The following is a 26,841-nucleotide window of genomic DNA, read 5'->3' on the forward strand; positions in this document are numbered from 1 at the left end:
CAAAGATAGCGAGGTTAGTAGCTGTTGCAGCATCTGTTTTCTCTCACCGACTCCATGACGATCATCTCATGGAATGTGCAGGGATTAGGAGGGCCCCAGTTTCAGCGTCAGAGGGGTCAACTGCGTCAGGAGCTTTAGCGATGCCTTGTGGGTGGTGAGATTGATATTCTTATGCTACAGGAGAATCATCTGTGTGAGAGCCACATTAGATGGTGTGGTCAGATTTTGCGTGGTCACTATGAGACGTTTTGGTCAGCTGCATTTGGACCTGGAGGCATCCAGGGAGGGGAGGTATGACTATTGTGTATTCTTTGCAACAGGCTATTGTGGGCAAAGATATTATTGTATCAGGCAGAGCTCAGGGTTCAGGGTTGCCTCATGGATTTCCTGAACATTTATGCGCCTAATGTGGCAAGTGCACGAGCAGCGTTCTGGTCTCAGGTTGTGAAGTCTTTGCCGCATGCAAAGCAATGGTGTATTGGGGGGGGCTTCAACATGTTGGAGGACCTCTCTGATCGGATTGGAGGTGGCCATGTCACGGTGCACACGACTCTACCTTGTTCTCGGGGGGGGGATCATAGACCCAGCACAGCAGAGCAGAGCCTTCTTGGGAAGTTTGTTGTCAAAGGACTGTTTCCAAGGGAGGAACCCTCGAAGGAGGTTTTGCTTCAGCGGCTTGGAGCTACAGTGCCTCAGGCTGGAGGCCCTTGGAGACCTTCCACCAGATTGATTTTCACAGAGATGCGCAGAGTTGGCCTGAGCAGGAGACTAGAGGACCATTTTGTTGTGAGCCTGCTTCACTCCTGGGAGCAGCTGCGGAGAGGCCTGGAGCAACACCAACCTACTTGCGAGGAGCGCCTGAGACAGCCCCTTGTTTGGAAACCCCATGGTCAGCACTCAGAGAGGCCACTTGGTTGGTAGTAGGCCTCATGTTTCTTGGGGTCCCATGGCAGAGGGTCCAGCACACTCTCTAGGTCACTGGCTACACTTCTCAGGTTTGTCAGAGGAGCTTCAAAGCATCCAGCTACAGGGCATGAAAGGGGTGCAGAGCATGTGTCAAGACATCATAGAGGCAATACGAACTGAGTGGCTTACACCTCTCGAGTCAGTAGCGCCCAGAGGGATGGGTGCCTCCACACGATTGGAGGTCCTCATCGCAGTTCGGGCTTGCTCAAAGACTGTACCCTCCATGTTTTTTGAGCTACAGGGCAAGGGTCGATTACACAGAGTCTCGATAGAGGCCCAACAAGTTGCAGAGTGTTGTTTTCAGAGGATCCGAATTGTGGGCATCTGTGGGAGGACTTGTGTCATAGATCCTGAATTAGCAGCTTTTGAGAACGGCCACAAGAGGTTGTGGGCTTGGGAGAGCTCTCCACTAGCACGAGTGCAGTGGGATCTTGGAGAGTAGTTTTGGAGGGACCCTTTCTCCTCAGTCGACCATCCAGGTATCCCTTTCTTTCAGTAGACTGTTCGACTGGGACGTCACATACTTGCAGCACTGAGAGAGGCTCGTCCTGCTACAGCACCTCATTGGCAGGAGGAGGGTCTCACAACTGAGTTCTTGTCAGCTTTTTGGGCGAGGTTGTGGGACGCCAGACAGCCGCAGCGAGTCACGTTGTTCCAGTGGCTGGTTGCACATAGAGCTACAACAGTAGGAAGCTGGGTTGTACACAGTGGCCTCTCGGTAGCATGTGCAGCTTGTGACCATCCTTTGGAGAGTCAACATCATTGCCTTTGTGATTGCCCTATGGAACAGCATTTTTGGCTTCAAGTCCTTCGACTAATGCCAGCTCTTTCCAAGGCACAGCAGTACACTTGGGGGGCAACTGCTTGGTCCACTCTCACGGGCCCTCTTGGTCCACTCTCACGGGCCCTGCATTACAGTTTGAGCTATCCTCCACCAGCAGGATGATAGTGACACAGGGAGGTCGACCTACACTCCAGCCTGCTACAGCTTACTCCACAGGAGTGGTGCAGTGAGAGAGGTGTGTTGGGAGCTCGTCTGTGGCTCGACACTTTGGTTCATCTGGCGGGCCCGCTGCTTCCGCATCTTTGAGGCTCACCTTGTGCCACCATCGGAGACTATTCGAGACTTTTGGCTAGAGCTGATCCATACTCTCAGGGGACAGTTCGAGAGACTCAAGACAGCTCCGACCGCATGCGAAAGCGTAGAGAGGCGTTCCTTCGACTCTGGCGCCCTGGGCCTTTCTTCACCATGGTCTAGGGTGTGCTCAAATGGCACTACCGTCCACCTGTGTGGCTTTTCACTCCTCCCATCTCCTGATTTAGCCTCATTGTACATATGTTGTTTTTTCATTGGGAGAGTCTCCCCTTATGATTGTTGTAGCCCTCTCTAGTAGAGGTGGTTGTAGCCCTATCGACAGTTTCATTAACCAATAGAAGGATCTCTTTCTCGGGAGAAAAAAAAAGAAGATAGAGTGGTATTGCTATGGATTACCCAAAGAGATCCGAGGATACTCCTTAAAACAAAAATCCACGAGCTTCTAGAGCGTGCAATGGATAGTTTTTCCACGTTTTCTGGCTCCTTGACATATACTACAGGCGAGCTAGCGTCCAAGCATCGAAGAAAGACTCTGGTAAGCAAGAAAGACAAGAAGCAGAAGACGAAAACCACACAGCCTAAACTCACAATAGAGCAACGTGCAGAATACTACAAGAGCAAGGCAATTGTAGAGAAGTTGGGCATATTCTAGCAAAGTGTCCAACGAAAGAAAATGTCACAAACTGCTCACATGTCAAGCCACTGAAGAACGGAGCCAACCGGTAAATCCTGGCCGAGGGGCCTAAACCCTAGAAGTAGCAGAAGAAGTAGAAGCGGCACAAGAAGTTATACCACCTTGCAAACTCTTGTCGAGAGGCCTATTTTTTAAGAGGAGTTCCCACCAACTTATGGGACCCCGTCCGATTGACCTAAAGAGATTGAATAAAGACGGAGCCACACACACACACGCACACAAAGATTTGCATGGAGCCTGATGACGTGGGAGCTATAAAGACACCTACGTTTTGCGTTGCAATGCCAAGTGGCAGACTATACAGACTTCCGCAATTTGCGCTGCTGACGTGGCAGGTGTACAGATTTCCGTAAAAGGCACTGGCAGATTTTGGCACTAGTGATTTTGGACCAGATGCTTTTGAGTTGATAGCTTTTCATGTAACTTCTTTTGAGAGGCCAAGGGCCTTTAAATATAAGCCAAGGGCTCATTCTCTCGCACGCTTCAGTGTGAAGGTGCAAAGGATGGAGTGCCGGCGATGACTGAGTTCAAGCAATATAAAGAAATATCAAAAGGAACGCCAAGGTTTGGGGCCAATGCTCTCTCCGGGTGGAACCCCACCACTCCCATCTCATGTCGTGCATCTCCAAAGTTGTTCAATCTGTTCTTTTCCATTGGCACCGTCCCCGTGACAGAAAAGGTGAGGATAAACCAGAGAACAAGCAAAGAACGGAAAGACCAAGGCAGGGCTTGTTCTTGATTTCATCGGAACGACCTTTGAGCATGGGGATGAGAATATTGAGCTCAGGAAGACCCAATCTTTTTCGACAGCAGAGCCAAGGCCAACTTCATCTCACCGAATATGGCGACTCAACTTAAATTGCATGACATCGGAATTACACCTATTATTAGTAAAATTTGGTTACATTGCCAAGGGCACGTAGGGCAAGAGGACTTCCATATCATGCCTCTTGAGAGGCATGACGTGCTTTTAGGGATGCCTTGGCACCACAAGCACAATGTCGTGGTAGAGTATCAGGCGAGAAAATTAACGTTGAAGAATGCTAAGGGTAGAGAAATCATCCTTGATGTAAATTTAAAGGGCGAGTCAATCATGAAGACTATAAATCACATGAATAACTTGAGAGATATGAACTGCACTTAAAAGGACAATTTATCCGACCTTTGGCTTTTCACTTGTCTCACCTTTGGCTTTTCCATTGTCCGACCTTTGGCTTTTCATTTGTCCGTCCTTTGGCTTTTCAATTGTCCAATCCCTTGGCCCCACTTTTAGGGCTGATTTGTGACAATCCAAGTTCAAGATTGGCTAGCTCCCACTATTGTACATGATATACGTAGTTTGTCTGAGATTATGTTCGTATTATCAGAGATTCATCTTGGGCTTTGCTAATGTACTCCATGATCTAACAAAGAAGATCCCCTTCAAGTGGGAAATGAGACAAAAGGCTTTCTTTAATATGCTTAAATACCTCTTGGGCCATGGTCCTATTTTGATAGTACCACATTTGAGGAAACCCTTTGAGGTACAATGCGATGGTTCAGGTGATTGCATCGAAGCAGTGCTTAACCAAGAAGCCCATGCAATGGCTTCTCAGAGTAGAGGCTTAAGGATTCACAATTGCATGCCTCGATCTACAAGAAGGAACTTATGATTGTGATTCATGCCTTATCTACCTGAAAGCATTATCTCTAGGAGAAATTTTTTTGATCAAGACAGATCATCAGATATTTCCTTGCACAATGGAAATTGTCTAAGAAACCGATGAGATGGGCAAACTTCTTGTCCATGTTTCATTTCTAGATCCTCCATACGACTGGAAGTAAAAATGTGGCTATAGACGCACTGTCTAGACACTCGAGAGTGAATGCAATCACTTTTGTATATCACCAAGAACTGGAATCACGACATGTATCCAGACAACCTTGACTTCACCTCTATTTCCAAAAAGCTACAGAACGGTGAGAATGAGTATCCCTATTCTATTTGGGATGGTTATCTCTACCACCACCAAGCGGCACCATTGAGAAAGAAAATCATGGATGAAATAGATGCTTCGCCTTATGTTGGTCACCGGGTTATTTTACCTACGACCTTAGCCTTGGAACGGTATTTCTTTTGGCCAAGCCTAAACGCAAACATCGATCAGTATGTCAAGAAATGCTTAGTTTACCGAAAAATGAAGTACGATCAGCACAAAACGCCTGGGTTACTCCAACCTTTGCCAGTGTCTGATAAGCCTTGGGAGATATTATGGATCTTCCTAAGACTGAGATTGAAAATGATGATCTGGATATTATGGATCTCCCTAAGACTCGGACTGGAAATAATGCAATCTGGATAGTATGGATCTCCCTAAGACTCAAACTGAAAATGATGCAATCTGGACCATTGTAGACAGATTCAATAAACAAGCTCACTCTATTCCAATCAAGAAAAAGATCAAAGCGCACATAATATGGGTAGGAACTTTCTAGCACAGATTTTCAAGCATCATCATGGGATGTCCAAGTTTATTGTGACTGATCAAGATCCTTGCATGACAAGAAACTTCTGGCATGCCTTGTTTGATAACCTTGGTACAAAGTTGAGCTTTTTGTCTGCATATCATCCCCAAACCGATGGGCAAAGTGAGATTGCCGACACTACACTGTTGGATATGTTGAAATCCCATGTGTTGGACAAATGGTCTGACTGGGAAAGTATTTGCTTCTTGACGAGTACGTGTATAACAATACCATACATTCTTTTACAAGCAAAGCTTCTTTTGAGATTCTTTCCAAGATTTGGACACTATCTATGGGCAAGTCTAGAGAGCGATTTTGCGTTCTGAAGAAAAACATAAGAACGCTTCAGACAAGCACAGAAAGAATTTAGACTTGACAGCCGGAGACTTGGTATTACTCAATCTATGTGTGTGTCTAAAGTAAAGAATTTCGGGTGAAAGCCAAAGCCTACCGCCACATGGGCCGGTTTCATCATCTATCACCTTTGTTCTAAGTGGTCGTGCCACACAAAGAGCGTGATGAAAATAAAGATATCCATCTTTAATAGAGTACGGAAAGATTTCAATACCAGTTTGTAGCTATTGCCAAATTTCACCGAAGTCGGAGTCATCAAGGTACATCTCGGATAGAGATTCTAACTCTTGATGATGTATGCTCGTTATAGCATTTACTTGGGGCCGTGGAGAAACAGCATCTGCAACTACATTTGAAGTGTGCAGTATTTGGAAGTGAAACATGGATAGGAAATTGGCCCATCTCATATGTTTCTCAGACAACTTACGTTGGGAGAGAAAGTATCGAAGACTTTGATGATCCGTCTTGATTGTAAAATCTGCTCCAAGAAGGTAGTGCTTCCAAGTTGAGAGAGCATGAATAAGTGCCATAAGTTCCTTCTCATAGATGGAAGCATGAAGCTCCGCATCACAAAGTCGTCTACTTTCATAAGCTATTTGCGTGGCCTTCTTGATTGAGACTGAGCCAATGCAATCACCCGAAGCATCACAATGTACTTCAAATGGTTTTCAGAGATCAAGCACAACGAGGATTGGTTCATGGGTGAGAAGGTACTTAAGCTTTTCAAAAGCCTTCTTCTGTTAAGCCCCCCATACAAAGGATATATTTTCCTTTGTAAGATCGTGGAAAGGTGCAACAACATGTGCAAAACGGCTAGTAGGAACATAGTTCAAGGAAACTTCGGACATCATGAACCGAAACAATCTGAAATAGGTTGACCTTTTGCTGGGTCCCTGCGTGTACTTGATTGTGGGAGACTGTGTCTCAGATAGTGAATCTCTGTTAAAAAAAAAATCACTCTTCTTAATATTAACTTGAAGTTTATGTTGCTGTAATTCTTCGAACACAGTTTGTAAGTGCCGTGCCGTTTATGCTCTTCCTCTGTGTGAGAGAAGACCAAAATGTCGTCAAAGAAGATTCCTGTGAATTGTCAATGAGGACGAAAGACTCGATCCATCATTCGATTGAAAGTTGTTGGAGTGTTAGTAAGGTTGAAAGGCATTACAAAAAACTCGTACAATCCGTGGTTGTACGGAATGGACTCTTATGCAGAGTTACCGGGGAACGTCCCTTAGCCCCCGTTCCGGCGTTCCGAGGGACAGTTCCCTTCCCGGAACGTCTAGCCCGGAACGTCTAGACGTTCCGGGTGGCCAGTGCAAACCGGAACGACTGTTCCGGAATGCCCCGGAACGGCCAATGGCTACAAACAAATTTGGCAAAAATTAAAAAAATTGAAGTAAATGTTTGGGCTTCTTTTTGAAGTGTGCAAGGCCTCAAGGACTCATAAAATGCACCCCCCTCCCCCTTTCTCTCCACAAGGTAATCCTCAAGGCTCAAGCTCTCTCCCTCTCACACTCTCAAGATCTCTCCCTCTCAAGACTCACTCTCTCAAGGCTCAAGGCTTCAAGCCTTCAAGCTCTCTCTCTCTCTCTCTCTCTCTCTCTCTCTCTCTCTCTCTCTCTCTCTCTCTCTCTCTCTCTCTCTCTAGTCATAGTAAGGTTGAATGGTCTTCAAAACGAGTTTTTTGTGAGTATTAGAGTCAAAGGACTCTAATACTCCTTGTATTTAAACACAAGGAGCTAAAAAATGCACTATTTGGGTGTTTTTTATACCTCCCGTTCCACGCCGTTCCCATTCCGGACCCGTCGCCGTTCCCCCGTTCCGCGTTCCGGGTAACTATGGTCTTATGTATGTCTTCTAGAGCAATATGAATCTGATAGTAGCCGCTCTTGAGATCTATATGGCTGAAAATTCTTGCCACTTGTAGCTTGTCTAAGATATTATTGATTCAAGGAATCGGAAATCTATTCTTGATCACATCCTTGTATTGGAGTAACTAGAAAAGACTCTCAATCCGAGTACTTCCGATCTTCAGATTCAAATGCCCTTGCACTGGAATAGAGTTTGTGGTCGACCCCTCTACGGCTGAACTAGAACTAATTGGAGTTCTCAACCTCTTGGGAGTGAGACCAAGAGATTCTGAGGTGTCCAGCGAGATGAAGTTATCTGACGAGCTTGTATCAAAACTGCCCCACCCCTTGAATAACTGTCTTTTTTCTTTCTCCATCCTGGTGTTAGCTTGTTTGTTAGAGACTGAATTTGATGCAAGAGGACGAGAGCCTTTCTTAAGTTGTAGGCAATCTGGTTTTCTATGGCCTTTCTCACCACAATAGAAACATTTGTTCTCTCCTGTGTAGGCCTTTAACTGAGAGGGAGTGAGGAATTTACTCTTCTTAGCTCCTTGTGGCTTCTTTTCTCGGCCTTCGGGCTGATTAAAGGCCGCTTTCGTGTGGGAGTATCTGTCTCAGTAGAGAGAGCTTCTGCTTTGCATGAAAGGTACTAAACTCTTGCTTGCCTCTGCCGTGTACCCCATCTCTTCAGCTCCGATGCCCAGCTTCATAGCTAGCTCAAGTGAGAAAAAGTTTGCTTTCGTACTTGGATCAAAGAAGATGAGTGACGTCTGATCTCTAACTTTACCCCATGCCCTGCATAACTCGCTAGCATCTGTACCGGGCCTGTCACCCACCATATCTGGCACCAAACCTGTCGTGGGTTTAGGCCTCTTGCCTTTCTAGTCCTCTTTATCATCTGAGTCAGCTGGTCTTTTCCTTTGTGGACAATTGGTAGCAAAGTGACCAAGCTACTCGCATATAAAGCATTTGGTTTCAACCATTAGGGCCTTCTTTTTCTCAAGCGACTTACGCACAAAAGGCTTCCTTTTCTGTTTCTTTGCCAGCCTCCAGAAGTCCTAGCTGAATCCTTGTCTTTGGTGGCCTTTTCTGACCCCTGTGACGCTTCAGGAGCCGTTTTCACAAAGGGCTTCTTCGCTGAATTTTTCTTTTGCTGGCCTCCTTTCTCGTTGCTCGGAAACCCACTGTCGTCTCCTTTCAACAATGCAAGACCAGTGTTAGCAACTCCATGAGTTTGGTGAGGGTAGCCACTCTGTTCTTCGTACAGTAGTACCGAAGCCCTTTAGGCAGCTTACAACAATACTTCTATATTTGCTCTGTCAATGGCACAAATCTATAGGAGGTCACTGAGAGTAACGCTTTACAAAACCTCTGATTGTACTCCAGCAAGCTCTTGCATGTAGCCGAAGTAAGCTGGTGCCAATCTGTCATGACGTCGGCTTCAAATTCATTTGACAGCCAAGTAGATGCAAACATTTGAAGTAGACCCAAGTGGCGGGTGCATGTCCTTGCATTAACAATGTCGTCCACCGTGTAAGCGCATTGTCCTTCAAGAAAGTGACAGCTTTCCTGACCTTAGAGGCCACTGTAAAATTCCCTCCTGCATAAGCTATAAGTGAGAGCCTTTGCTTTATCCTCGAAGCCACTGAAAGTGCTAAACTTTACCGCTGCACCGCCTTCTTTGTAAGCTTTCGGCTTTTCCAATGCCCCCAAATTGTCATAAGGAATTGTCTGCAACATGGACACTGTAGAAGGCACATTGGCACATCTTGGCCATTAACATTCTGCGTCAGAGGTGCGATATTTGGCTGCTGTTCAGAAAAATCAGCCATGCCAAAATGAGCCTGTGGCACCCCAAACTGGCCCTGATTGCTCTGAAAACCTTGTTGCAGGCCGATGGTACCATACATGGTTTGGCATCATGCCTTGCATACCCCCAAACACTGTTCCTGGCATGTACAGCTGACTTCCAGGCGCATAACCAGCCATACTTTGGAACACAGATCCACCCCCAAAATACCCAGGATGTACCGTGGGTGGTGGAAAAACTGGATGCATTGCCTGTTAACCAGTTCCCTGTCCATTCAAGACAACATGCAGGCTCTGAAAGGTGGCGGGCTGAACTGGCATAGCCTATGGAATAGGTGTCCTAACCACCTGTTCAAGGACGGGAGGAACCTGTTTTGGAGCCCCTGACTCCGCAACATACGATATCCTACTGAGACGCATGAAGTACTTGGGCTTGAGCCTCAACAAGCTCTGTTCGCAGTGTAGGTTGCCTATTTTGTTGTGGCACTGGTGACGCTTGCAAGAACTCCATAAACCTTGGGTTCTGCGCCAGTTGCGAAAACACGTTCACCGCGGCAACTAACTGAGTCCTGAACGCATCATCCTCAAGTTGCCCAATCATAAAGCCCTGTACTGAAGGGACATTCACATCAACAGGAGGTACAGACTGACGTGGCCGTGAGCTCTCGCCAATCTCGAACACCATAGGAATTTCCTGTCTGTCCTTCGAAGAGGAACCCTCTTCCATAATGCCTTTCCCTTTGTCGGCCATAGTGTAATCACGCGTTCCTGTAGTCTATGTCTTTACCCAAAACAACCGAAGCTCACTTCTTGAGGAAAAAGTGATTGATGTCCTGGCAATGGAACCTTGAAACAGGCCCGCGGAGCAGTAGGCTTTGGCTTTCACCCGAAATTCTTTACTTGAGAGACACACACAGAGCACTTTACAAAGATAACCTCCGACGGGAATTAGCACTTAAGCACACACACGGCTCAAGAGCTAGAATGCTCCGAGCAGACGCCGACAACCTGTAGAAATTGGCCCCCTTTCGGTATTTCTTTATTCTTCAAGAGGGTAATTACAAAGGAGAGTCCTGGGAATTCTTTGCCTGTATCCAGCTAGATACCACTTGTTCTAGCAAAATTTCGTTAACATAACAGCCCCAAAACTTGCCTGAATCCAATTCCCCTTGAACTCACTTCCATTGGCATAAACCCTCTGATTTCTACCCAAAAACAATAAATTCAGCTCATGTATTTACTGGTTTTTGCCCTGTTTTCAGCCCTAAACAGTCCCCGAACTGTCCTCTATCAGTGGGGCACTTTTCCCAATGGTTCTGCCGTCCATATGGCTGAAAAACAGTCAAAATTCAGCCCATAGCCAGCGCTGAAATTGCACCTGTACGGTGAGGTTATCACCCTCACCGGTGCCTGCTTTTGGAGTAGCAGTTAGCTACTCCTGTTCCTGCTCAGAGAGGCTCTTCCCTCACTAAAAACGCATGTAACCACACAAGTGTACATGAGTCAAACGAAAAGCCCTCTTGTGGGGCATCACATTATTGCATGTAGGGAAGAGAGAGAGCAGTGTGAGGTGTGCAGGACATGACTTCTTGCGCCACACTGTACATGAGAGGGAAAGCTTGCAATCAATAGCTCTTAACCTGTGGCAGGCTGCAAATGAAGCCCAGAAATCGAGCGCTACCTTCTCTTGCATGAGGAAAGTCCACCATAGAGTGCCACTTGGCACATTTACAAGCCATTTCCCGTTTCATGCTTGCTGCTTTAAAATCTCCGGCTTGGTTGCCCAGTTGACTTTGCAGTAGAGTTCTAAAATGTTCCCCTTGTCATTCCAGAGATAATGGCGCGAACAGATTTCATGGCCCAAAATAGCAGTTCCCTAAATTTTGGGGGATGCTTCCGTTGGACTCCCATTGGTCATCTGACCATCTATCCCCATTGGGACCGCATCCAAAAATGCAATGTGGCCCAACTGTCGGGTACTTTCCTTTGGTGACCCCACCTTGGCTTTATGCCTTTATTAAGTTCACTTTCTAGTATCCACCAACTTGCTAAGTGCGACGGGGGGGCCTACATGATCTTGAACTGACATCCTCTTACTAAACGAATTCTAGTGCCGACCAACTTCCCGTCCGCGGGTGAAACTACCGTATGTCCGACCATTTGCAACTTCAAAAAGAGGGTCTCAAAAATAAAACAAAAATCATTGGAAAGAAACCAACAATTAAGGTTCACAGTTGCCACGTCCTCTCACATAGTTAACAGTTGCCACGTCCTCGCTCGTGAAATACCCCCCTCTTGAAATCGCAAACGTCCTCGATTGCATACCATAAATACATGCCACTGATGATCTTCTGTTGTTAGCACTCTGTTATCATCACATGTATCCGCAAGAAAGGTCCGAACACATAGATACAAATGACTTAATGAGACCTTCATACTTTTGTCATTTCCATCTATTACACTGAATTCATATATGTACATTTGATGTGCTAGCCCTATCACTACCCCTCCTTTGCACACGTTGGGTTGGGGCATAAGTAGGTTGTAACCCATAGGCTTCCAGGTAAAGTTGCAATACATTTGGTGACTCTGACAGTTCATGCTCTTCCATCCACTTTGCATCCATAGGCGGATAGTTCTTGAACTTCACCAAGTAGCGTCTTGCAACCTGTCCTTTAACTTTTTTGTCCTTATGTGCCAAAACTTGCTCAGGTACCAAGATTTCATCAAGTTCCTCAACTTCTGGTTGATCCTCATCTAGCATATCTTCTGGCACATCACCCACGAAGGGTCTTAGAAGACTCACACGAAACGCATTATGAATCTTCCACGCATCATGCAATTTCAGCCTGTAAGCCACATCGCTTATCTTGTCAAGCACTTGAAAAGGCCCATAGTAACTCATGCTGAGCTGAGAAAACAGCCGTTCCTTGCCCTTCATCTTCTTTAACCTTTCCTTTTCGAACCTTAACAGAACCCAATCACCAGGTGATAACAACAATTCACTACGGTGAAGATCAACGACCTTTTTTTGCTTTGCCTGAGTCTTCTCCAAGGCAACTTTAATTTTCTTATACATTTCATCCATGTTTTCAACATATCGATCTGCCTCAAAGATCTTGTGCTTTGTATGCAAAATAGGAGAAACTTTTTTGCCGCCGCCAACAATCTCAAAAGGTGCCTTGCCAGTTGACAAATGCACCGTATTATTGTACGCATACTCAAGCATAGGCAAATACTGTTCCCACTTGCCCTTATTATCTGACATCTGACACAGCATTTTAGCAGATCTAAGACAGTAGAATTAGCCTCTTCTGACTGTCCATCACTTTGTGGATGAAACGAAGACGAGAACTTGAGCGTAGTGCCCATGTTCTCAAACAATCCTCTCCAGAACAAACTTGTCATGCGAGAATCACGATCACTCACAAGCGATTGTGGCATACCATGGTACTTAAACACATTGTACATGAACAAGTGTCACAAACTGGTGACGTGGCTGCCTTGTACACACGGGAAAGCAAGAAAATTCTGCATTGCTGACGTGGCAGGCAGCGTACGACCTCCCGAAAAATGCGGCGCATTTTGCGGGACTGATGGCGTGGCAGCAATGTACGGATTTTTGGCAGCTTTTCCTATGCAATAGGAGCTGCTTTATTTCTACGCAAGAAGGATAGAAAGCTTTAATTTTTTAAGCTGCTTTATTTTACTAAGCAAGAGAGCTTGTGGGAAAAATTGCTTTATTTTGTGAAGGCTTTTGATTTACAGCTTTTGGGGCTCTGGTTTTGGCATCCCTTGTAAAATCTTTATAAGTGTGGTCACGCTTCCCACTTCTCAGAGCATATGGACACAGTCTGAGAGTGAGAGCCTCCCACTCCCTTGTAATTTGAGTTGCAGATTAATACAAAAAGAAATACCGAAAGGGGGGCCAGTCTTTGGGGCCAATGTCTCTAGGCACGGAACTCCGTCTGGCCGTGTCGAATCAATTGTGAACTGTGAACTGTTTTGAAGTAAATTCTACGTCTCGCGGTAGAATCTTGACTTGGTGTCCAAGTTTGTTATAGTGGTATCAGAGCGCGGACGAGTTCTCTTCTACCGGGAAATCCGATCCTTTTTACGCGGCACTTACGGATTCAAACAGAGCTCAATCGACTTCCTCTACATCTGGAGATGCGGGAAGAGATCACGAAGAAGATTCACACGAGTATAGCCCGCCTCGGCCTACTCTGGCAGAGCTTGAAGAGATGGAGCGTCGACGATTGATCGACGATGCAGGAAAGATGACGTTAAATTTTGAGAAGGATCTGAAATTTGCAAAATGTATGACCCAGACCTCCTTCGACGAGGTGTATGCAGAGTGGCAGCAAACCACAGAACCACCCCCCAAACCAGTACTCAAGAAACCTCCTACTCCAAGGATGTTTATTGAGCAAGAATTAGAAGAGGTGGTTGATGCACGGATTTCTCAGTTTTTTGACACACGGAACAAAACTAAAAAGCACAACAAAAAGCAGAAGAAAGAAATTCACTTCCCGGGTTATTTGGGTCGTCAATCTGCTTTTGCCTTGGCAAGAAAGCAGAAAAAGAATGTCAGATTTGAATGAGTAGTTCTTCTTCTTCTGATAGTTCTTCCAGCTCTTCTGACTCGAGCGAAGAAGACAGAAAAGGGAAAAAGCGAAGCAAAAAGCAAAGCTTCGGAAAGGGCAAGAAAAAGGCATAGAAGTCTAAATCTCGCCCAGTTTCTTACAGTTCTACAAAGGACTCCTCTTCAGACAGTTCGGACTCCAATGATCACAGATTCTATGCAAAGAAGAAGAATTTCTATAAAGCCAACCAGTATGACTTTCTGGAGGATAAAAGCAAGAAAGCCAGAGAGTTTAAAGAAGGTGGACAGTCAATTAAATTTGACACGTTTTCTGGATTACGAGATGCTTCGAAGGCTTTGGCCTTCATACAGCAGTTTGACATAGCTTTCTCTGGAGGACATTACTCAGAGCACTCCAAGATTCACAGAGCTACCTCTTACTTCAAGGAAAATGCTCAAACTTGGTGGTCCACGCTTCTATTGAACAAGAAAGCGCCAGTTAAATGGCTGAAATTTAAAAGGCTTTTTATTTCTTCTTGGTTGACTCGAGAGTACGAACGTGACATACGAACTGCTTGGAACCATCTTCAGATGACCAAGAGAGATTCATTGGACGCATATTGCGAGAGATTCTGGAGCTCTTTTCTACCAACGTCTTCATTTAAGAAGATCTTGTTCAAAGGACAGATTGAGCGGTTTACCTTGGGACTTTCTACAGAGATCCGAGATCACTACTTACAGCAAAAGTCAGACTCCATTCAGTAATTGATGAGTCATGCAAAACGGGGTTTTGTCATTCACTAGAGCAGTTTGACCTACCCCACAAATGAAATCATGACGCAAAGGACCGAACGGACTTCGAATAATAGTAGAAAGAAAAAGAGCAACCCAGAAAAGAAAGAAAAGGATGCACGACCCCAGCTCACTCTCCGAGAGAGGGTCAGCTATATCAAAGAGGGGAAGTGTTTTGAATGCGTGGAAACTGGGCACATCTCCGTAAAGTGCCCTAAAAAAGCACCGAATGAACAGGATGAAGAAAGGTCAAAGAGTTCGAAAGCAACTGAGGAACGTGGCAGAAAAGGCAGATAAAAGCAAGATTGGTACCACATTGCGTGGAGCCTGAACCGAACCAAATGAATGAAAGTACAAAACTTTGCCGCTTTTAGGGCAAAGTGAGATCAGGAAGCCCTCTTTCTTTTTTGATGAAGGAGCCAAGGCCAACTCCTTTTGGCAGCTCGATTTGGAATTACGCCCGACAGGCTGAGGCCACAGACGGAGGTAGTTCTAGCGGCATCCGGACAGGATGTTGCCATTACACCGATCATTGGCGAACTTCGTTTGCAATGTCATGGGTGTTTAGGGCACGAGGATTTCTACGTAATTCCCTTGGGAGGTTGTGACGTCCTACTTGAAATCCCTTGGTACCACAAGAACAACGCCGTGATTGACTATCTGGCCAAGAAAGCGACTTTGACAAATGAAGGGCACAGACATTGTACTTGATGAAAATTCAGTTTCTTTACCTTCTGGAAAGTATTGAATGATGATTGAAGGTCAAATAGGTTTTGACCTCGAAAAAAGAACGCCAAGATTTTCTCCACACTCATGCCGATTGCTTTTCAGAGGGCCTGCCAGGCGAGTTGCCACCAACTCGTCCTGAGGATCGTACCATTGATCTGATACCTGGAAATACACCACCGAACCGACCACCTTACCGTGTGAGCCGAGCCTAGAGATACACTATTTGGGACACATTGTCTCAGCATCAGGAGTGCAGATGGACCCGGCCAAGATAGAGACTATCCGTGATTGGCCCGATTTAAAGAATGTCCATGAAGTTGGAAGCTTCTTGGACTTATATTCTTACTATCGGCGGTTCATCAGAAAGTTTGCATAGGTTGCTTACCCCTTTGCATTTGTTGACATAGAAAGGAGTTCTTTTCTCGTGGGGACCCACAGAGGTGACTGCCTTTCAGAAATTGAAACGGAATTTGACTACAGGACCAGTTTTGACTCTGCTGGATTTGCAGAAGTCGTTTGAAGAATATTGTGATACTTGTGGTCGTATTCTGGGTGCGTCTTAATGCAAGAAGGCCATGTCATTGCCTACGAGAGCCGATTGTTCTCAAGGCCGGAATTAACAGCACAGATTTATGAGAGAGAGCTTTTGGCAGTTATCCATGCTCTTACTCAGTGGCGACATTACCTACTCGGAGCGGATTTTACTGTCTTCACAGACCATCAGAGTTTACACTACTTCTTGTCACAGAAGCAGCTATCAGAAAAGCAGATGCGGTGGGCGAACATCTTGTCACAGTTTCACTTTCAGATTGTCCATGTGCACGGACAGAAGAACTTGGTGGCAAATGCTTTGTCTCGGAAGCCGTTGCTTCTGGCTATTTCCGCGATACATCATAGGAGCTTCTAGGATATGGTCGAACAGTATGCCACAAATACAGATTTTGTAGATATTTTCACTCGGATATGGAACGGGGAGATAGTAGCGGGATATTCCATTCGGGAAGGCTACTTGATGAGGAAAACCATGTTGTGCGTTACACAGCCGTTGAGGGAAAAGGTTCTAACCGAATGCCATTGTCCGCCTTTTACGAGTAACCGCGGCATTGTTACCACCTTGAAAGGGGTAGAGAAATACTTTTGTTTGGCCGAGACTCAAGAAGGACGTGGACGATTTTGTACGCAGTTGCTTGGTATGCCAGAAGGTCAAGTTTTGACAGGCATAAAGCATAGGGATTGTTACAGCCTTTACGCACACCCACCTGCCCCTGAAAAAGTATTGCAATGGATTTCATTTTTGATCTCCCGAAAACACAACGTGGGCACGATCGTTTATGGCCCAGATCTTTAGATTACATGACATGTCTGAGACGATTGTTTCAGACAGAGACCCCATATTCTCGAGTATGTTTTGGAAGGCTATTTGGGAGAACATTGGCACGCGGTTGCAGTTCTCGTCATCGTTCCACCTGCAGACTGACGGGCAATCTGAGATTGCCAATTCCGTGGTACTAGATTTATTGAAGTCTTACATCTCGGATCAGAAGACTCAATGGGAAAAGTATTTACCTTTGGTGGAATTTGCCTACAATAACACAATACACTCTTCGACGGGGAAGGCGCCATTTGAGATTATTGAAGGTGCTACAAAGGTTCCACCCTTCCTAAGCACGAAAGATAAGATTTTTGAAGCCGATGAGTAAATGCGTGACTTGGACACGACTTTTGCCAAGGTCCACAAGGCTTTGCAAAAGACAGTAAAAGGCAGCAGATCGCCATCGTCGCGATGTGAAATTGAAGGAGAACGATTGGGTGCTCTTACGTATTGAGAAGGCACGCCTGAGAAAGAAAAAGGGAAAGGAGAGGCTTTTTCCAAAGCTTAGTATGTGATATTACGGACCTTTCCAGATTTCCGAAAAGATAAATGATGTCTCCTTTAGACTGAAGTTGCCCGAAACTTGGAGGATTCACAATGCTTTTCATGTGAGTCTCTTGAAGCCTTTTAAAGGCGATGTGCCCAAAGATGGGGAGCCTGATGAGCAACCTAAAGTGGAAGAAAACGAGGAGATCCTTGTTCCCGAATAGATATTGGCACATAAAGACAGAAAGATTAAGGGTAAAGCAATAAGGCGGTTCTTGGTTAAATTCAAGAACTATCAGGCATTGAATGCGAAGTGGATGGAGGAGGAGGACCTAGCAGATACTCCTCAGATTGTAAATCTTTACCTCGAAGCATTTGGATTAGCATAGTCCATTCTAAATGGAACCCCGAACTCGGCTTGGGCGAAATCTAATGCAGCTGGTATGCACAAGAGGGGAGTTGCTCCGCACCTTCGTCAACATATTGCATCGATTTTCAATACTAAAGTCACTGGTGTCTCTTTGAGTTTCACGGATAGTGTGAGCTGACAGTATTCTGCCGTAATGACTTTATGAACAGGAATTCCCAACAATATGATACTGATTTGTTCTTGACTTGTTTAAGTGCAGGAACTGATAGACGAAATGACTGTAGCATTTTGGTCTGAATGATCTCGATAGACATGGTTGCAATAGGGATTAGTCAATCGGGCATCTATGAGGTCCTAAGTGGATCTAGATGCGATTGCTAATTGCGTTGCCGATAAATCATGGTCTGAGATCTGAATGTTAAATGTGATTTGTCATGTGATGTCCCGTGATATCAAGTGATGTCCTGTGATGTCGTATGATGTGACTGTCGATTGGTACATGTGCTAGATGTGTGTTCCTAGTTCGTCGGTACTAACAGTCAATGTTTGCTAGGACAGTTTATGGCTTCTGTCTGTTTTGCAAGCGTAATCGAGGGCGATTACAATGCTTTCAAGAGGGGGGTATGTCACAAACTAGTGACGTAGCTGCCCTGTACACACACACACACCCGGGAAAGCAAGAAAATTTTTGCATTGCTGGCGTGGCAGGCAACGTACGGCCTCCCGAAAAATGCAGCGCGTTTTGTGGGACTGATGACGTGGCAACAACGTACGGATTTTTGGCAGCTTTTTCTACGCAATAGGGCCTGCTTTATTTCTACGCAAGAAAACTGTTTTGAAGTAAATTCCTGTCGTGTCGCGGTAGAATCTTGACTAGTTTCCAAGTTTGTTACAACAAGCCTTCCATCTGATCAGATTTTATCTTCTTCCTGATCGAGATAAAATGGGCCTACTTGTTGAACCTGCAGATAATGGTCCATATACCATCATTCCCCACCGGGCCGTGTCGAATCAATTGTGAACTTTGAACTGTTTTGAAGTAAATTCCTTCGGTGTCGCGGTAGAATCTTGACTTGAAGTGTCCAAGTTTGTTACAACAAGCGTGCCACTTGATCAGATTTTATCTTCTTCCTGACAGGGATAAAATGGGCTTGCCTGTTGAACCTACATATAATGGTCCATATACCATCATTTCCCTGTTGGGGTTCTTGGAAGATCAAAGATAAAGTCCATAGCAATGCTTTCCCATGGCTTATCCGGAATCGGCAGTGGTTGTAACAACCCTGGTGCCTTTTGCCTATCAAACTTGACCTTTTGGAAAATCATGCATGCTCGCACAAAGGCATCCACCTCTCCTCAAGGTAGGCCAATAGAAGAATGTCTCTACCGCTTTAACTGTCGCATCAATACCACGATGCCCTGCATACAGTGCGACATGACTCTCTTCCATGACCTTATGTCGCAATGGCCTAGTGACATGAAGTCTGCCATGCATCATCATAAAATCATCTCCGAGGAGGTAGTGCTCATGATGTTGCCCCTCTTGTAACTGTTCAAAGATCCTTGCAAAATCTTCATCAGTAGCATACTGTTTTTTCATGTCATCCGGCTCATGATGATAAGGAATTGACACAGCTGAAATTTGTGGCTTCCTTGATAAAGCATCAGCCACAACATTCTTCTTGCCTTCCACATGCATAATTTGGAAGTGGAACATAGAAAGAATGTTTGCCCATCGTATATGCTTTTCGGATAACTTTGACTGTGTCAAGAAGTATCGTAAGGTCTGATGGTCTGTTTGGACAACAAAATCGGCACCTAAGAGGTAGTGCTTCCGGCTAGAAAGCGCATGAATCACGGCCAAGAGCTCTTTCTCATAGACTTGCATAGTCCTCTCTGGCCCTTGCAAAATTTGGCTTTCATAAGCTACTACTCGTCTATCTTGCATTAGCACTACTCCGATGCTACTGCCACACGCGTCACACTGGACAACAAATGACTTCCTGAGATCTGGCAAAACAATTACTGGATCTGAAGTCAACTTTTCCTTTAAGAGACTAAAAGCTGAAATCTCTTTTTGGGTCCATCTGAAAGTGACCTCTTTCTTTTGCAAAGTGTGAAGAGGTGATGCTATCTCTGCAAAATTCCTGATAAACCTTCTATAGTAGGAACACAATCCCAAGAAGCTTCTGACATCGAACACAGTCGTCAAGTCTGGCCATGTCTTAATAGCTTCGACCTTTGCGGGATCCATTCTGACACCATCCTTTGAAACAATGTAGCCAAAAAAGTGGATCTCTTCCAGGAAGAATTCACTTTTCTTAGGATTGACAAGTAGCCTGTGACTGTGCAGCTCTTCGAACACAATGGTCAAGTGACGTCTATGCTCCTCTTTCATTCTTCGAATAGACTACCGTTCACATTGGCCATACAATGTCCAACCATTTTCAACTTCAAAAAGAGGGTCTCAAAAATAAAACAAAAATCATTGGAAAGAAACCAACAATTAAGGTTAGCAGTTGCCACGTCCTCGTGACATAGTTAACAGTTGCCACGTCCTCGAGACAGATGAAGCCCGTGCTTCTCCTTACGCGCGACACAAAGGCATAATGTCCAGGCCTTAAAAAAAGTATTTTTATTAGCCAACACTACGAGCTGACATAGATAAATATGTCAGAGAATGTCTACCATAATGATTTTAAGAACGAGTAAATTTTTTGATGCAATGTGCCATCTGAAAATTTATCCGTGTCCAGATAGTATGATAAGTAGAGCAACATTCGGACATAGTGCAAAACAGTTCAGAGCAAGCACATGAATAAGATGGTGTCCCCAGTTCGCTCAAAAAAGTTACAATTTAATAATTTGGTGGTGGCCGCCCAAGAAACTGACCGGCTTGACACAGTGAAAATACACCCCGGCGAGAGGCGACAAACTCAGTCAAGAGAGACATGAAATAGGTCAAGATAATAATGCTCCAGAATGATCAGAAACCGGAGTTTTAATGCTCGTTTTTTAATCCAAGGTTTGAAACCTTTAAAGATGGGTGGCCGGCCCGATCTAAACACGGTCAAAATCTTAAAACATTAAAACAAGGCTAAAAAAACAGTAACTAGCTTGAGTTTTTAGAAAGACCAACATTGGCAAGTTTCTGAGACCTCTCTAACGCCAACTAGCATGGAAAAATCCTACGCTAGGCCTCATAAGCAGGTAGCCCTACCATCTGAGACCCCTCTGCAACAGTCACACACACACACACACACACACACACACACACCTTTCTCTCAGCTCTCAGTTCAGCCCTCTCTCTCTCCCCTCAACGATTCCATGTTCTGGCGTCCGTGAAGGCCATGCAATGGCAACACATGGAGAAGGTAGAGGGCAGCCATAAGAGCTTGTGTGCGTCCCTGTGGGGAGTAGCCGCACTTAGACAAGAGCAATATAAATTTTAGCTCTCCGCCGAATTTCAAAAGCAGCTTTCACCCAAGCACTCGCTTGGGCATCCCCTAGGCGAGCAAATAACAGAAGGGATCCCTCCGACCAGAAGATTCCATAGCGAAGCAGAAATAGCCGTTCTCGGCTACAGGTAATAAAAATTTCGGCCAAATAGGCTCATGAATACATGCATCTTTATGCAACTTTACCGGTTTAAGTGCTTGTAACAATTCACGACTAATAGAAAATCTCCTCAAGGGGAAGGGGGGAGGGGGAGGGACCAACCCATCTTCTAGTCCCTAGTGTTGTGTTCTCTTTCTGCGTTAATTTCTAAGTTCTGCTCCGTGTCAATACGTGAAATTAATTAAACTAATCACAAAAGTATTTAAGTGCACGCTTTCGTTTTTGTGACACCCACTTTGGCAATTGCTCTTGGATATTTGGGATCATTTCACATCCTTCACCCACCCAAATGCCTCCATTTCCTTTTTAGGGGCTTTGATATTGGACCTTGTGGACAATGCACTTGGAGTCTTAGGAACTATCATATATTTCTTTAAACGCCAAGGATTAAATCTCTCTTTTCCTTTAGTTTCTAGCTACATGCATCTCCACCCTATGTAGGTTTGAGTTATGGCCCACTCACATGCATTGTGGGTTTTCCCTCAGTTTAAGATTCTCCACGAATAACATATAGTGTTACAAGAACATAAGAGTCTCTCTGTTTGTTCTTTCGTTTTCGTGCGAGCGTGTGCGTGCGCAAGTGTGATTCATATCTAAAAGCTTGTGTTGTACACACGATACCTCAAATTCTCCAAAGAACATTGACAAGAGACCAGCTATTGTGAGAATATGCATAGCTGGGAAAGGAGCTAAGAGGATCCTCACTAAGAAAAAAGTCATCAGGGCTCAAGACTAGCTCTTAGGTTAATAAGGAGTAAGTCCCTAAAAACACAAACTATTTGTTAACAAGTGACAGCAATGCCGAGGAAACTTAGCCCACCTTGACCAACGAAGAGCAAAAGCAATTATAAACTACAACTGAAACTTAAAAGATTTCAACATTAATGGCAGATGACAGCAGAGTAGCATATTTTGAAGAAAGAAGGTACAAGCGACACTCCTTTGGACAACCGTCAACCATTTTCGACCATGAAGGTTGCAAATATTTTCAAGGATTCAACCAAGACTTACAGCACAACAGCAAGCAAATGTCGCAAATTTCAGACATAGAAGACATTACCTGCCATTTCTAGGTAAAAAGAAACAGGGCCAGACCGCATTTGATGCATACTAGATACATATCTCCTGCAACAATCAAGCAAATGGTGTTGTCTTGCAATTATCTTCAATCTCCGTGCAGAGGCCAAAAATAAATTATCAAGAGCTTACATTGACAGACTTAACTATTCTATGATTAATTGACAAACACGACGAAGGAAGGTTAGCATCGTGCAGCATTTACTATGACAGTCATCTTTGAGCATTCAAAAATGAATACATCATACATGGTGCATTGTATTTCCCGTTTGACTACCCTTTGCTCACATTCCAGCATGATTCCGAACTGCTGAGTAATATAGAAATTTGCAAGTTTGTATAGAGATTAAACGTGCAAGTCTATTGGAACCCATAGTTTGTGCTAAATTTATCAAAAACCATAAAGCCAGCAGTGATTCTCTACTCTTTGATGTAAGAGCCAATCATAAAGTTAGCGGACGCATATACTCACCAATTTTGAGACTTCCCATTTTCATAATTCTTTACCGTATCTTCCAGCTCCAAAGCTTCACGTACACGCAAAATGTACTCACTGTGACCAATTCAGAAAATACAAAATATCATTAAGAGTAACTATTATTACAAGCATAGAGAGCCAGTTAAAATCACTCCAGTGCACATAGCCTTTGAACCAAGAGGAGGGTGACTTTGGGTCTAGTACTCCTCAACAATTGTTATTACCACATGCATCACAATGGGTTCCTTAGCTGTGCTTGGCTAATGAGAACCAAGCCTTTAGGACCACTACTCGACTTCAAGGAGGAACATTGTCATGTCCCCATACATCAGGATGGGTGCCTAAGCTGTGTCTGGCAACTGTGAACCAGGCCCTCAGGTTAGGGGTGTTACCGAATCTTATGAATAGAGGACCCTTGGCTCATTCACCACTTTGGCCATAAACCCTTAGCAGTGCCTGCTCGTGTGTGGCTCGTGATATAGGATGCCGGTCCTTGAGCAGTGGCACTAGGCCGGAGTAGCTACAAGCTCCCATGCTCAGAACATCACCTCCAGAGCCTAAGACCTAGCTCACCACATCAGGCAAACAGAAATCGTGCTTCAAAAGAAAGTGTAGGCACTGGTGGGCTGGATACATTGATTAGAAGAGCATGAATGCTTACAACAATTCAATAAAACCCTTCACAATACAAAGGCCATGAATGACATGAAAGTAGTACTCTGTGTGATTACCTTTCCACATCTACAAGCTTGTTATGAAATATGGAGTCTGGACATGACCAGAAGCTATCTTTGTGTACGTCGACAACAATCAAAAAATTGTCCAAGATGAATATGGGCAAGAAGATAATAAATGCTTACTTGCAACAGATCAAATATCTCCTTCACAAACGAAGGCCTTGAATGACGTGAAGAAGTGTTCAAGATGAAGATTGCAAAAACTCAACAATCTTCTTCTTAATACAAAGGCCTTGACAGTGGTACTCTTTTTTTTTTTAATCTTTCCAGATTGTCACTAGGCATCAAAATGAGACATTATGGAATAAGGTGAACGTGTTGGAAGACATCTACAAGCTGGGCATGATCAGAAGCAATCTTCAGATTCAACACCTCATAGGTGATAACCAATGTCCACTGTCAGGCACAACAAATGATAAATGTGAGAAGATATTAGAAGAATCTTAATATTAGACAATGGTATATCTAAATATACAAGCGTCAAGTGAAACTAAAATTGTTGCACCGAGAACTGTAGTCTGTTGGAAAGACATCCAAACTAAGTACGTTCCTTGAGAGCCCATTCCTCAAGAGCCTAAGGCAATTTTGGAACAAAACAACCCAACCGTCGTCAGTTGGCTCGTGTCTATAACTAGTTCTTACTTAGGTGAAATGGTCCCCCTAAATATTCACTGCTTGAGAGTCTATACAAAGCTTTGAAGACTCGTTTTCCCCAACCGTCGTCAGTTTGCTTGTGTCTATAACTAGTTCTTACTTAAGTGAAAAGGTTCACTGCTTGAGAGTCTATTAGAGCTTTGAAGACTCAATTTCCATACCTTATCGATGAAGATACCAGTGATCCTAGAGGGGGGGAACTATCTTATGTCCATACCTTAAGAAACAGGGCCTAGTCTAGGATACTAAATGGGATGAATGTCATGTGTCCAAGCCGACACTGGTATGACGCAATCAATGTCACCAGCTACTTATATATGGAGGTCAAGTCCTTGTTTGTGACGATGACCACCACAAGTAGAACACTTGGAGAGTCTGTGAGGCCAGGTATGCATAAGGTCACCCCAAGCGTGTGAGGCAGGTGATAAGGGACACATGCACAGCCTTACAGTTGCATGCCTATGACCTTCAAACACCCCCCCCCCCAACTAGGGAGTGCTTTCGGATGGTGGCGACGGTCCAGTGGTTCGTTAGCGCTTGTCCATGGGTGCGGGAGATCCTCCCACATACATTTAAAAGGAGTTTACTTACAATTCTGAATTATTTAAAATACTTGTGCAATATTTATTGTGAGCTATGCGTCAACATGGGCATCAGGTTGTAACACCAAACAGTCAGTATGTGAGCTGTGTTATCCAGCGATACACAGGAAGAAGCAATCTACTTAGCAATATTCTATGAGATGGAAGGGCATTTAACTCATTACATAGATATGCTTCAGCATTTTCTAATGGCCTGCTACTCCTACCAAGGAATGTAACCGGCCCGTAGACTCACTAAAGCGCGGTAGACTTTGGCTTTCACTCGATCTTTACTTTGATTAACTTTACCTGTACTTCACAACACAGCAGAACTCCACAAATAAACTTGAGATCGAACTCAACACTTCACAAAAACCACGACTTGGCAGCTAGAGTGCTCCCAAGTAGACAGTGACACCACGTTGGCCCCAAAGGTTGGCGCCCCTTTCAGTATTTCTTTATTCAGTCAAACAATGGAGGAAAACCTGTGAATTCCTACGAGCTGTCACACTTTAATTGGGCAGAAGTTGACCTACTCTAGCCCACTTTTCGGGAGCATAACTGCAGTAGGAGGCTTCACAGACAAAATCCCTATACCCTAGGTGATTTCCCACGCACATAAGAGCACTTTGACAAACCTCGCAAGAAAATATAGCACGCTGAATCTCTGCTTTTCGCCTCTAAAATGCACCAGATCACCTGTTTCGTAGGTTCCCTGGCTTCCCCGAAGCTCCTGGGACTATCAGGGATCAAAAAGGGTCGAAACCCTAAACTTGCAGAAAAACACAGCAGGCTATAAATCCCTGTTTTGGGCTCCGTTTTGCGTGCCGGTCACACACATCCGTAGCAAGCCCTCCATCTCCTGCACCTGTAGTGCTACTTGCCCTTTGATTTGGACGAGACTTCTCGGGTGAAATCTCTCCAAATCAGCCTGTACCTGTGGAGGATTAGCAATTAGCTAAACTAGTACCCATGCAAGAGGCTCTTGCCTCGGCAATCGCGAATAAACACACAATTGTACATACGATGAGTAGCGCTTTCAAAAGGGCAGAGAGGTGCACGAGAGCGGAATCATCGTGCTACATAGAACAGAAGTGTCACAAACAGATGACGTGGCAGTACTGCCCAAACAGAGGGTGATGACATGGCAACAAGTTGTACGGACAACAGAATGACGTGGACACACAATACGGATTTTCGCAATCGGCGCTGACAGGTGCTGACGTGGCAAGCTATACAGACTTCCACAATTTGCACTGACTGCTTTTGGGGGCAGATTTTAGACCATATGCTTTTGATAGTTGATTGCTTTTGAGTTTACTGCTATTGGGACTCTGCTTTTGGGGCATCCCTTGTAAGAATAAATAGACCCTTTGGGGCCTCGCTCTACAGAGCATCTGCACGCAGAGTCTGAGAGCAAAGGACCCCTTCGGGTGTTGTACTTTGCTCAAGCTTTAATATAATAAAGAAATACCTTCCTTAGCAATTACAGGATCCAAAGTCATCTTTTCCTTAAAGAGATTAAAAGTTTTTTGCAAAGCATGTAGGGGTGAAGCAATCTTGGCAAAGTTCTCGATGAACCTTCTGTAGTAAGAACATAATCCCACGAAGCTACGGACATCATGCACAGTCTTCAAGTCTGGCCATGTCTTGATTGCTTCAACCTTGGCAGGATCCATCCAGACATCATCCTTTGACATTATATGGCCTAGAAAATGGATCTCTTCCAAGAAGAATTCACTTTTCTTGGGGTTGATGAGCAACCTATGACTACGCAACTCTTCGAACACAATGGTCAAGCGACGCCTATGCTCCTCTTCATTCTTTGAACAAACTATCATGTCATTAAAAATTGTGCCAACAAACTTTTGTTGTGGGCGGAAGATCCAATCCATCATCATATTGAATGTAGGAGGAGCATTTGTCAGACCAAATGGCATTACTAAGAACTCATACAGACCAAAACGCAGTCTTGTGCACAGCCTCTGGCCTGATACGAATCTGATGGTACCCACTCTTAGGGTCCATCCAGCTGAAAATTGCAACACGCTTAAATGATCAAGAATATCATCAATCCTTGAAATAAGA

General features: G+C 44.6%; 1 protein-coding gene across 3 annotated transcripts in view; it reads right to left on the reverse strand.

The window, feature by feature from the left end:
• LOC147441827 (LMBR1-like membrane protein) overlaps positions 1-26,841 on the reverse strand; it is a 54,587-nt gene that overhangs the window by 12,164 nt on the left and 15,582 nt on the right. For 2 of the 3 annotated variants that reach the window (XM_086528222.1, XM_086528219.1), the window contains 2 exons: positions 22,776-22,856; positions 22,287-22,351 (listed from right to left, as the gene is read on the reverse strand). In XM_086528222.1, the coding sequence (XP_086384348.1) occupies positions 22,287-22,351; positions 22,776-22,856 (146 nt within the window). The remainder of the gene's footprint in view (positions 1-22,286; positions 22,352-22,775; positions 22,857-26,841) is intronic. The other variant, XM_086528221.1, reaches the window with a different exon arrangement.

This window comes from Adiantum capillus-veneris, chromosome 14 (genome assembly GCF_014529385.1).
Source record: "Adiantum capillus-veneris isolate H3 chromosome 14, ASM1452938v2, whole genome shotgun sequence".
Taxonomy (NCBI): domain Eukaryota; kingdom Viridiplantae; phylum Streptophyta; class Polypodiopsida; order Polypodiales; family Pteridaceae; genus Adiantum; species Adiantum capillus-veneris.